The sequence below is a fragment of the Emys orbicularis genome, chromosome 11 (genome assembly GCF_028017835.1).
Source record: "Emys orbicularis isolate rEmyOrb1 chromosome 11, rEmyOrb1.hap1, whole genome shotgun sequence".
NCBI lineage: Eukaryota > Metazoa > Chordata > Testudines > Emydidae > Emys > Emys orbicularis.
Genome location: NC_088693.1, coordinates 61,812,603 through 61,825,548, shown reverse-complemented (window position 1 = coordinate 61,825,548; position 12,946 = coordinate 61,812,603). Strand labels below are relative to the sequence as shown.

Genomic DNA, 12,946 nt, shown 5'->3' with positions numbered 1-12,946 from the left:
AGTTGCTATTAGTTACCTGTTTGAATCGATAAAGTCACTAGATATTGATAGAAATAGTAGCAGTTGGGCAGGGTCCACTCTACAATGTGTAACCCTATTTGAAAACATTTTCAATCGTTGTGTTTTAACCACGCTCCTGACCTTGTTCCCAAGCAAGTGCTACAGCCTTGGGCTTCACAGCCAGACTTAAGCACAGCTCGGTAACATGTTTGGGTCTCACCTACTGAACAGAGCCATGTCTTAAGGCTCAGCTACACGAACGAGTAGATTGCAGCAAGCTGGGGGGTGAATCTACCCCACACTTCCTTGCTGCAGACTAACCATGTGCCCCCTGCTGACAGCTGTTAGAGTGCTTTGATCTAGTCCTCTTTGAAATAGGACTAGCTCCAAGGATCAGCAGAGTGCACATGGATAGCCAGACCGAGGCAGGGTAGCGCAGCGTGGATTCACACCCCAGCTTCTCACACTCTAATTGTTTGTGTAGACAAGCCGTTAGTCACACCGAGGGATTGCCTCATTGTAACCGGTTGGGTTTTGTAGTTTACATGAAACCACAGGTACTCTCCGCTCCCCAGATCGCTTGAAAAAGCAATTGTAATAAGGTTTGCTCCCACACTTCCAGAATTACAAACCATGCTACCGTTACAGCGATGAATTCTTGTAAATAAATTAAGTTAAGTGCATTTGTGGCCAGCAGTTTTTCCTTTTAAAAGTTGCAAACGACAAAGGACTACACAGTCATGTTGGGAAATGATGGTCAAGGACACTACTTGGAAAAACTGTGCTTGACGATCCTTTTTTAACATGGTTGTTGCTAACACAAGTTCAAAGCTCACTGTGGACGGAGCCATGCAGGTGAACTTACACAAAAAGCAGAAAGGATTGAGACAGCTGCACTGTAGAGTATGGTCTGGATTCTTTGCTGCAACAGAGTGAGCTGTGGGGGAAGGTGGGAGAGACATCATGGAGTCAATTCTCTGCCTGGCTTAGCACAGGTTAGAGTAGCCTGGGGGCTGCTCTAAGCTACACCAGCTGGCAATGGTCCCCAAGGGACTGTCTGTCATCTGGGGATAGCAGAAAGCTGCAGAGGGAAGGAGGCATAGGAGCTTACTCTGCTGACTCTACACCCGTTGTTGACTCCTCCATGCTAGGGGAGGTCTCAACGGGGATAGCACCAGTTCCTGTTCCCTTGGCACTGCTAGAGCAGCACACAAGTGATGGAGCAGAGGAGAAAAATCTGGCCCAGAATGAGTACATCTTCAGCTAGTCTAAGGCCTGTTCTCTCTTTTCTGGGTGTAAATTGTGGCTGTCTGAGCCTGCTATCTTGACGGACACACCAGGGATTGGAGCAGGGATCTCCCTAGTTAAAAGCAAGAATCTCTACAGCTTGCCTCAAAGAGCCAGGCTCTAGCTGGATGCTGTAACAGACTCACATCCACTGTGGATCAGGCACAGAGGGCGACACGCAACACATGCTGACCTGGGGGTTACACCTAAAAAATTTGTACACACAAAATGAATCGCCAGAGCACGTCTGAGTATGTGGATGTCTAAGTACTAGGGTGACCAGACAGCAAATGTGAAAAATCAGGACAGGGAGTGGGGGGTAATAGGCGCCTATATAAGACAAAGCCCTGAATATCGGGACTGTCCCTATAAATTCGGGACATCTGGTCACCTTACTAACGACATAACAGGCAAAGACAAAAGTACTCAGATCTGCCTCCACAATTCAACTGAGGGTGCAATTTACACCTGCCAAAAGGGAGGCCGCTCTGCTGAAAACCTGCCCCAGGCTACGAATCAATGTTTTCAAAATGTCATAGATCTTAAGGCCAGAAGGGACCATTATGACTATGTGGTTTGACCACTGCATATCACAGGCCATAAAACTTCAGCATGAGGTGTCCGCATCAAGCCTGGAATTTCAGTTTGTCCTATTACTTATCTTTTAGAAAGATATCCAGTCTTGATTTAAAGTTAAATAATTTAGGGTGAGACCCTGGCCCCACTGAACTCAATGGGACCTTTTGCCATTGATTTCTATGGAGGCAAGATTTCACCCTTACTGTTTTTTGTTTTGTTTTATAATTTGCTGGTAAATGATCGTAACATATTTTGTATACATAATAGAAGAAAGGGGTAGTAAAAACCCAGCGAAAGGCTAGCAGTGGGCTATACATCATTTAAGCTTCTTGGAGCAGGAATTCTTACAAGAAAATGCCTTATTCAGATGTTGTTTTACATGGAAATCATACCTCTTTATCACTGACATCTGGAGACCAGATCCAGATTTAAACAGATCATTGTATTATTTAGAAAAACCCAAAAAACACAGGGATATGCCTCTAGCCCAAAGGGACAGCATCAAGCTGAATTCGCTTTTTTTTTTTTTTTTTTTTTTTTTGGTATTTTCAAATATGGACCAAGATGGACCATTTCACACTGCGACTCAGAGGACCAAATTTAGTTCTGGTGTAAATGGGCACAACTCCCCATGACCTCTGTGAATTTGTTCTGCACTTTTCATGGGCCATACTTCTGCATTCAAGGCAAGAGCAGCTGCTCCAGTTATGAAAATGAGGTGGATAAACTTTTGGTTCCCTGGTCCTAGAACAGGGGTGGGCAAACTTTTTGGCCCGAGGGCCACATTGGTGTTGCAAAACTGTATGGAGGGCTGGGTAGGGAAGGCTGTGCCTCCCCAAACAGCCTGGCCTCTGCCCCCTATCCGCCCCCTCCCACTTCCTGCCCCCTGACTGCCCCCCTCAGAACCCCCGACCCATCCAACCCCTCCTGCTCCTTGTCCCCTGACTGCCCCTTCCCGGGACCCCCGCCCCTAACCACCCCCTGGGACCCCACGCCCTATCCAACCCCCCCTGCTCCCTGTCCCCTGACTGCCCCCGGGGACCCCCTGCCCCTTATCCATCCCCCCCGCCCTGCCCCCTTACCATGCTGCTCAGAGCAGCAGGAGCTCGCAGCCTCGCCGCCCAGCTGGAGCCAGCCCCGCCGCCTGTGCTGCCTGGCAGGAGCGGCGGGCCAGAGCACTGGTGGCGCGGCGAGGCGAGGCGAGGCGAGGCGAGGCTGCAGGGGGGGTGGGGGTGGGAGGGGGGGGCAGGGGCTAACCTCCCCGGCCAGGAGCTCAGGGGCCAGGCAAGACAGTCCCACGGGCCGGATGTGGCCCATGGGCCGTAGTTTGCCCACCTCTGTCCTAGAAGTTCTAGAACTGTCTCAAGATGCATCAGCATCAGGATTTCTGTGGTACTCCACGGCAGAGAAAAAATTCCTTAGCAGAGATCTAGCAGACAGGACACTGGGCTGGGAATCAAGTCACCATGGCTCTATTCCTGCCTCTGGCAATGATCTGCTCTGTGACCTTGTATAGTCACTCTGCACCTTGCTGTATCTCCTGTAGCTTCAAGAGAGAGACTGTTTCTTTCTACATGTCTGTACAATGACTAGCACAAGGCCTTGATCTTGGTTAGGGCCTCTAAACACGTGTGTAGTATAATTATTAACATTAAAAATGGGAAATGGTTGCCCTTTAGATAGTAAATGAGAATCAGAGACAGACCTGCGCCCAAACCCCACATCTGAATCCTGCAAAACTTTGGGATAGCTTGAATCTGGGTCCAAACTTTGCAACGAGATCTGGTCTCAAGCGGAGCACCAAATCTGACCACATTTTAGTATGGAAAAGTTTGGATTTGGATCATGGTCTAAATTGTAGCTTCACAGCTCAGGTTTACCTCTGCTGAGGTTGCAGAATTAGAACACCACCTCCTGTGGGAATGTAGGGAGAGAGAAATAACTATATCCCACCTACTTTATTATTTCAAGAAATATCACCATGTCCTACTGACCAGGTATAGAAATGAAAGCAAGGTTCATACCTGTCCAATCGCAGCCCAACACCTCCAAACGCATCCCAATCCCTGCTGGAGACCACCGTTCTGGGTGAACCCGGATGTACTGTGCAGGAACAGGGTCAAACCTTCGGACTTCAGGGATGTCATAATGCATGTTACCTTCAAAAAGCTGCGAAGAGAGAGAAGCTACTCTATGCATCATGTATATTATCCACCAACAAACCTGGAACATGAAGCATTCTGGCAAACCAATTACTAGTTCATGTTCATTTGAACCTTTTGTTCCACAGTCCAAAATCACTGTCCATTGTCATAAAGCAAAAGAACTTGAAGCACAGTAGATACAACAAGGTATCTGTAGCAGTAAGCTACAGAAGCATGAGGAGGATTTCAGACTTGGGGCTATCCTACAGTCCATGCATGTATGACAGATCAGGGACAAAGTATGAAAATGGGGAAGGAAGTGCAGGAAAACAAGAGGCTAAAACAAACTTGCATTAGAAGGCAGCTCAGGTTCAGCCTAGATAGCGCAGATCTGGCAATGTCCTGTGTTACCTGAAACAGGCAGTTTTGGCTGTACTACTCTGGGTCTTATTTCCAATTTGTAGCTCTGTGAGTGAACATATGCTGTCCCCAACTCAGTCTCAAGAGAACCACAGAGTCTGTTTCTAATGAAACCATACCACATGCCTCGGCCCAAACTTTATATTGCCCATGCCAGATTCCCATCCAAGCTACACGCTGGTGCAAGGCTGGCGTTACTCCACTGGCTTCCAGCATAAATGACATCACATTTTGTCCCTGGCTTTATAGAGAGGCTATTGTCTGGGATCATTTGAATTCTCATTTTTCCCCAGTGTCTAAGCAGTGGCTACTGAACAAGCATTGCAGACATCTCCCCTTTCGGTTGCCTGTGTATTGGGATCAAATTTAAGTTTATTGTCGCAGCTAGTCCTGCAAAACTCATTTGTGGAATTGGGATTGTTACAGTGTTGCAAAAAGTTCAACTCTTTCAAGCCTTCAAGATGAGAAACATTCACACACACATGCACGAAGAAGTTCACTAGAATCCAATGACTTAATTCCTTAGAGCAGGGGGATCACAATCATCCTGCCTGTCCCGTAAGTGCTACATCTGGGGGCAGTGGGAGTCCCACGTAGATGGGAAAGGGAGGTTCCAGGATTGTCCCCATAGGCAAAAAGAGATTTGTGGTATAGAAAAGGTGGAGAACATCATGTGTCCTACATCACCTTCTTGTCTCAGAGGGTAAGGGCTGGTCTACACGGGGGGGGGAATCGATCTAAGATACGCAACTTCAGCTACGCGAATAGCGTAGCTGAAGTTGAAGTATCTAAGATCGAATTACCTGGGGTCCACACGGCGCGGGATCGACGGCTGTGGTTCCCCTGTCGACTGCGCTACCGCCGCTCGCTCTGGTGGAGTTCCGGAGTCGACGGGGAGCACGTTCGGGGATCGATATATCGCGTCTTAACGAGACGCGATATATCGATCCCGGATAAATCGATTGCTACCCGCCGATACGGCGGGTAGTGAAGACGTACCCTAAGTAACACCTAGAAGGCATCTTCCTTTAAAAGGTGTATTTAGCCTCTCTGCAGGGAAACCACACACTGTCCAATGGGTTCCTTCATCCTCCTGCTTGTAGGAGCTGGGAGGATCGCATGGGTGATGGTCACACCTCCTGGAGGGGAAGGTTCCTCCTGATGTACCAGCAGCTCTGCCTGCTCCTACCAGGCACTGGATGGGAGCTCCAGTAAGAGCTCTCCATTCTCAGTGGCTGGTGCAGGAGATGAAGGGAATCAGACCTTCCCCAGGCAGGGCAGGTATGGAGTGCAATAATATGGGGATAATGTCATGAAAGCCTGGGGCTGATGGCCCAATCCCCACACCACCACAGCCCTTACATGCTGTGCTCTCTCTGAGGACTAACCAACCCCACTGTGAAGAAAAACAGGCAAGCGGGGACAGTGAGTGGGGCAAAGGCTGGATGTGGAGCTATCCAATCCAGTATTATCGTCCTCAAAGGTCTTATTCCGATAGACAGGCCCTACCTTGGGTTGCATGGTTTTGGTGTCCTGTATATACTCCCAGTCCTTGCCATTCAGGCTGTAGGCCACTTTAAACTTCTTCACGAAGGATCGAGCCTCTACCATGGTGATGCTGTCTCCTCCTCGGGCCCCTTGGATAACCACTCCTTTCACATTCTTAGGGACTCCCAGGTTCACCTGCAGCCACTCTTCCCCTGGCTGGGCTTGGGGGATTCGTGGGAACCAACCAGAGCGGCTGCTGACCAGCCGCGCCATGCTAGGGGACCAGTCGTACCCTCTGATTGAGGAGGCAGAGATCTGGGAGTCTGAGATAAGGCCGGAAAGCATCCCCAGCATGTTGGAGCAGGGTGAATCTGCGTGGAGAGAAAAGGAGCAGGGGAGAGAGGGAAACCATACAATAACACATTGAAGTGTGTCAGCGTTATGCTAACAGGGCAACGTCCCACTGCGCTTAACTGCTAGGTACTGAAATGTCAAAACACTTACACCAGCTGTAATTCCCTTTATTGCAGCCCTCAGAGGCTGCAGGAACCTCTCAACGGACGTTCAGAACATCCTCGCTTTTGGAAGCTCTGTGCAAATCATCCCCTGCCTCCAGTTGCTGGCTTCTCACCCACATCTACTTCTGAGTCTGTTAAAAACATCTCTTTCCTAGCAGCGTCCTGGCTGCTGATCGTACGGTCACAGCTTCCTTTACAAAAGGTATGTCCTGTCAAAAAGCCTGGGTGTGTCCTCCCCCTGCAAGGCCAGGACTTCGGCAGTGCCAGCTGCTGAGGAGGCTAAGGCAGGCAGAATTAGGGGCGGGGTGTGTCTGTGACCTGTCCCGAAGGAGTATTGAAGAATTAATGTCCTTTGCTCTGCTTTACATAGGAGAGGCTCACACAGGCAAGAGGAACAGGAGGGGGGAGGAAGAAGGGAAAGAACTAGAAATCTCCTAACCTGTGATGCGGCAGCCATAGAGCTCAAGTCTGAGAGCAATCCCATTGTGCCAGACTTGGGGACGGATCCGGACAAACCGAGTCAGCACCGGAGCGTGGATCTTGTTCAGGACCACTTCAGTGACATCAGTGTTAGCTTGAAATACCTGCAATGGGGAGAAAATATCAGGATGTCCTTGGCTAAGCAAAATAATCGCCCAAAGCAAAAGGACGGGCAGGGGCTTTCTAAGATGGGCTAGTGCCCGAGCAGCAGGAAGCTTTGAGGAGCAGTGCACAGAGAGCTGGACTGGCTGGAGTGGGCAGGGTGCGCTGCCACTGATTCATTGTGTGACCTTGGGGAAGTCGCTTAGGCCAAAAATGGCCTCTGATTTTGGGTGCCCAGTTGGGCCTCCTTTCCCATTGGCTTCATCTGGAGCAGTGGATGTTTGGCCCTAAAAACCTGAATAAATAAAAGGCCAATTTTGACCTTAACTTTTCTGTGCCTGAGTTTCCTCATTTCTAAAGTGGAGATAATAGCCCTTTCCCATCTTTGTGACGTGTACGGAGATCTACAGAGAACGTCAGTGTGCAAGTTCGAAGCATTGTTATTTAGGACCATGCTGTGGCTGCCTCTTTATAATCAATGACCACCCGTGCCACTCACGTAAAAGAAAGCTTTCAGGGGCAGTCTGTGATCCAGCATGGTACAAACAAGCTACTGTCTTACCAGATGGCCATAATCAATAACTACCATGTGGCGTCTTTTCTCGCTCGCTCGCTCTTCCATTATACGGTATACTCATGGGTCTGTCTTAGTTTTCAGTGCCATCGGGTGGAACAAGAGAAAAAGGAAACATCCAACTTGAGTGTAGTTTTAAACGGGTTCTCTGTGCCCTACAACTGCCCACCCTGGGGCGCTGAAGTCATTACTTCCAGAGAGAAGCTGGATGCTCTCCTTTCTGAGCATGCCAGGCTTTCAGGGTTAGCGCATCATCTGTTGCAAGCCAGGAACTGCATAGACACTGCAACGCTGGCTACGCTTTATGCTCTCTCCTACCCTGCATATGCTTTGCTAAGCACAAGAGCTTCCATGAAGTTTATCTGAGAGTAAACCAGGAGGGAGGAGAAAGAAAATGCCTGGCACTGGCTCACCTCTGTCAGAGGCAAGAGTTAAATAATTCAACCATAGATCCTGCGATTCGGAGAAAAGCAAGTGAGGCTGTAACCTGGCCCGTTGCCTTGAACAGGAGCAAGGCTCCCACTGACATATTTTTTTAAAAGCCTGCAGACAGGACACATTAATGCAGCTCTCCTGGAATCCAACACACTGGGGCATGGAGATTGTTACAGCAGGGAGAGAGTAATTCAGCACCAAACCCGTGACGGCTGCTGTCAGTGTTCACAGGGCCGCAACCTGAACTCTGCGCTCCATGCAAAGTGCTGGGATCCTGCCTCTAGGAAGTTACGGCGTTAGTTATGGGGTGGTGAGGAGATGGGGGCTGTGCAAGGCTCTGTCTGCAAATCTGGTTGATAATTGGGATTTGGAGTAGATATGAACTTCAACAGAAATGCTAATCCAGAGACTATAGATCATGCTGGTACTGTTTAGCAACACAGCATGGTTTATGGGTTTTTAATATCCTATTTTATCCCTGTCTGACCCCCACTTCCCATCCTTTCCTTGCTCAGCAGTCACCAAACACCCCTTTTCCATCAGGAGGGCTAGACAAATGGTGGCTGGTGTGTGTGTGTGTGTGTGTGTGTGTGTGTGTGTGTGTGTGTGTGTGTGTGTGTGTGTGAGAGAGAGAGAGAGAGAGAGAGAGAGAGAGAGAGAGAAGGCTCAGTGTGTGTGTGAGAGAGAGAGAGAAGGCCCACACTCTGAGTGAGAGGATATATTTCCACCCTAAACCAAAGGCTCCAGCTTTATTTCACCTGAAAAGCTGATGTGCCGCAAATCACCTAAGAACATAAGACAGGAGAACGGGAAATGTTTATCCGGCTCTAATGTAACCACCTTTTATTTGGTTTAAATATAATCCCGGTTTCTTGCTTTTTCACCCTGTGCATCAATCCCTTCCTTCTCCAAACACATCTACGTCTCTCTTTTAGATGTATTTATCCTCCTCGTTTCAGGCACCTTTCCTGATAATTTATTCCATTTGAGGATTACCCCCACTCTGGCCCATTTGCTGATTACTCCCATTCTGGCTTGTTTCCTGGTTTATGTTACCTAATTTTTGAACTCCCTTTGCAGTATGAAAAACATGGGCCTAATTCTGAATTTACTTTGGTATAGGGTGCCATTGACTTCAGCAGAGTGACTCTGGATTTACACCCATGAAATAAATTCCAGTATTGGGCCTTATAACTTTATCAATCTCTTTTGTAATGCTGAAAACATCTCTTAGGTTGCCTGAAATCCTCCTCCTGTTTCTAATGAGACGAGTCCCTTGCCCTTACATTTGGCTTCAGAATTTAGGGCCACGTTCCTTCCCCAGACAGAACCCGATTCAGGGAAGCACTTCAGCATGTGCTTCAAGTTAGGCACGCATGTAAGAACTGTGCTGAATCCGGGCCTTGATTATGAGTTACGTGCAACTCCCATCAAAAGGAGCGGCTGGTAAGGATGTGCAGGCCCGAAGTGACCCCAATTTGTTTTTTAAAGCCAGCTGGCATCTTTGTTGCCTTTGCTGCATCCTCCCTTTGGTACTGCGCAGAGATTAATACTAAACAGAGCAGACAGAAGGCAGCACTTGTGGTATGTCTTTTAAGCGCTTTAATACCACCTCTTATACACTATAGGACCGAGGCCTGGTCTACACTTAACACTGAGGTCGACATAGCTATGGCACCCGGGGGTGACCTACCCCCAGGTGTAGAGGCAGCTTGGTTAACCTCACTCTCATTGCTTGGGGAGGAGGTGTCCCTACAGTGATGGAAAAATCCATTCTGTTGGTGTAGGCGGAGTCTGTGTTAAGTGGTTATGCCGGCACAGCTACCGCACCAGAGCTATGCTGCTCTAGTCTCTGTAGTGCAGACCTGGCCCTAGCATCTCCTGCGCCTTTATTACTGTACTTCTGCTCTGGGCTGACAGTTTTAATGGTTTTTCCACAATAAGTCCCAGATCTTTGCCCTGATCAGATCCCTTAACTTTGGCTACTTGCTCCAAGGTTACTTACTTTGCGTTACTCCAGTAGATATTTTTTGCCAATCCCCTAAACACTCAACCCCTTTTGAAGCTGGTTGCATTGCTACACGTTACCTCTAATTTTCCTATCGTCGGCATTGACAGGATCAGCCTCAGACCCGCACATGGCCTGCATTTGGGGTGTTTGGGTGTCCAGCATGGAACACCTTTAAGGGGCCAGATTTTCAGAGGGTGGGTGCTCAGCACTTTCAGAAAATCAGGCCCCTTAAGGTGTCTCAAGTTGAACACCCCCTCCCCAAATTGAGACACCGACCATCCCTGATCCCTTCTGGAAACCTTGGCCCCCCTCCTTCTTTTGAGCTGCTGGATGCTGACCTGTTGGTGAGAAATCTATTGTTGATCGAATTGGTTTTAACTAAAAGTCTGATCCAAAACCCCTTGAGATCCAGGGAAAGATTCCCATTGATTTCAGTAGGCTTTGAATCATGCCCGGAGTTAACTTTCATAGCACAGGAAGGACCAGCAGGAGAACTTGTGAAACCCAGCGCTCCAAGGTAGCAGATATGTTTTGTTACACAATGAGAACATCACATTGTCTCCCTACCTTTTGTACATTGCAAGCCACTCAACACACATGATGCGCCAGATCCATAGATGGTGTAAATCAAGGTAGATCCATTGACTTACATGGATCTGCAATGATTTACACAATCCGAGGATCTGGCTGTGATAGATGAAAATACACACACAAGGGTGGCAGAGTTGGAAGACAAATGTAAAAACCATTAACAAATTAAAAGCATCTTCTAAGCAGTGACCAAGGCAACACACTTTCACTGCAGCATCAAAGGCCTGCCTGTACCCTCCCTACACTTTTATTTTTACTTCCGTTTTAGTCCAGCCAACAGGTCTACATGTAAAATTAAATTGATAATCAATGAGAGCTGACTCGCTTAATTAATTTGCTGCAGAAACACAGGGAAGGGGGAGGAAGCCGGGGCTGGAGGATGCCAGGGTGGGTTTTCCACCTCCTGCCTCCACTTGTAAATCATACCCAGGACACTCTTCACTTTAAAACTTCCCCTTGTCGGCTAAGGGATTTTTTTAAGCTGCATTAGTTCCAGCGGGTGTGGGAATCCTGCCAGCTGCCAAGTCAGAAGTGAAGCAAAGGTGAGAAAAGCACCATTAAATCCAAAAAGCAGTTTATGGCTGGGGACAGTCTCTTGCCTTATTTATTTTTAGTGCTGTTTTTGTCATCATGCAATTTCTTGGGACATTCCAGAGACAGGTTTTGTGTTTTCTAGGGTGGGGGCGGGAATAGCAGCCGCTCCTCCCCCAGCTGTGTGTGTCTCTCTCTCTGCACGGACTAGATTTACGGCAGGATTAGGTTACCCCATGGAGACAGAGGCCTGGAACAGAGCGCGTTAACGGGATTAGGGTTTCAGGATTTGAGACAGAGAAGCATGAAGGAGAAAAGTCGGGGAGATTATTTTTCTTGCCAGATAGGGAGGACTTGAAATGAGGAGCAGGGCAGCTTGGTGGCGTGAGGATCCTGGAAAAGAGGAGATGGATAGTTCTGCATTTATTAAATCCAGGAACAGCGGAGTGGGGGGGGAGGGGAGAGAAATGCTCCTGCAGCCAGACAGAAAGCAGTGCACCTCAGCCTCTACACTTCACTCCCATTGCCTGCCATGGGAGCATTGCCTGAGGAATGCATGCAAGACTGGGCTCTGCGTAGACTGGGCAGAGAGCCATCACTGGGGCGGAATCTCTGCATCTGAGTGTGCCCTTTACTGGATCAAAAGTTATTCCCATTAAAGATATAATACACCTCTACCCCGATATAACGCTGTCCTCGGGAGCCAAAAAATCTTACCGTGTTATAGGTGAAACCGCGTTATATCGAACTTGCTTTGATCCGCCGGAGTGCGCAGCCCCGCCCCCCCGGAGCGCTGCTTTACCGCGTTATATCCGAATTCATGTTATATCAGGCCGTGTTATATCGGGGTAGAGGTGTATAGGATCCTATATACCTAGACCAATCCTGGATCAGGGAGTCAGCTGGTACCCAAGGGCAATGGGAGCTACTGGTATGCTACAAAGGATGAATTGGGCCCCATAAGCATAGGATTGCAGCTATGCTAGGAGAGCTGGGACCTGTAGTTCTCCACAGGCGCAGCTCCAGGGGTGAATTCTAGGTCCTAATTTTCCAAATATGGACAAATCCGAAGTGATCCTTGTTTCGTCTGCACAAACAGAGAAAGCAAGTCAGGATTTGGGAGACGGGTACCTTAGTGCAGAGGAGAGTGTGGGCTGAGGGCTAGATCTTCCCTGCAGCTCTCTAGATAAAGAAGCCACAGGACTGAGCTTCCACCCAGATCATTGAACACAGATGTCCAAAGTGAGAGTTCAAGTTCTTTTTGTTACATCTTAAAAAAATGCCTGACAAGGGACTGATGTAAATGGACACTATACTGCGCTTAGAAATATGGCCCATTGGGTCCACTGATTCTCTGTTCTGTGGTGTAATTATACACAGTGTGTGTGCATGGCAGAGAGGAAGCCCCCAACTCTGCCCCTTCTCTCTGTTACAGAGATAAACCACGTATTTGGGAACGCTGGAAATTTGCATCCATATTTTGCACCCTGGGCCCATGTCTCATACGTGTGTGTGTGTGTACGAGAGAGAGAGACACTAATGGACTAATGTATAACAGGCACGTCTGTTCCACATTCATGTAGATGACTGTGGACGTATTGCCTATGTGTACAATTTTCTAGGCTAAATCTGGAGAGAAGCATGCTTGCAATGCCCCAGACTAAGCTGTAATCGCTTTCCTCTGCACAGCACAGCCTCCCTCACCTGTTGACTGGGAGCAGCTGGGCTGAGGAGGCAGGTTGGTGGACAGGAGTGGAAACAGAAAGACTCTGATTAGTCCTGATCT

At 48.4% G+C, this 12,946-nt stretch overlaps 1 protein-coding gene across 3 annotated transcripts in view; it reads right to left on the bottom strand.

Moving 5' to 3' along the window:
* The window catches only part of NRP2 (neuropilin 2), a 120,290-nt gene that overhangs the window by 50,129 nt on the left and 57,215 nt on the right, over positions 1-12,946 (bottom strand). For all 3 annotated transcript variants that reach the window (XM_065413806.1, XM_065413807.1, XM_065413808.1), the window contains exons 8-10: positions 6,876-7,020; positions 5,940-6,289; positions 3,891-4,035 (exon numbers count right to left, since the gene is read on the bottom strand). In XM_065413806.1, coding sequence (XP_065269878.1) covers positions 3,891-4,035; positions 5,940-6,289; positions 6,876-7,020 — 640 coding nt within the window. The remainder of the gene's footprint in view (positions 1-3,890; positions 4,036-5,939; positions 6,290-6,875; positions 7,021-12,946) is intronic.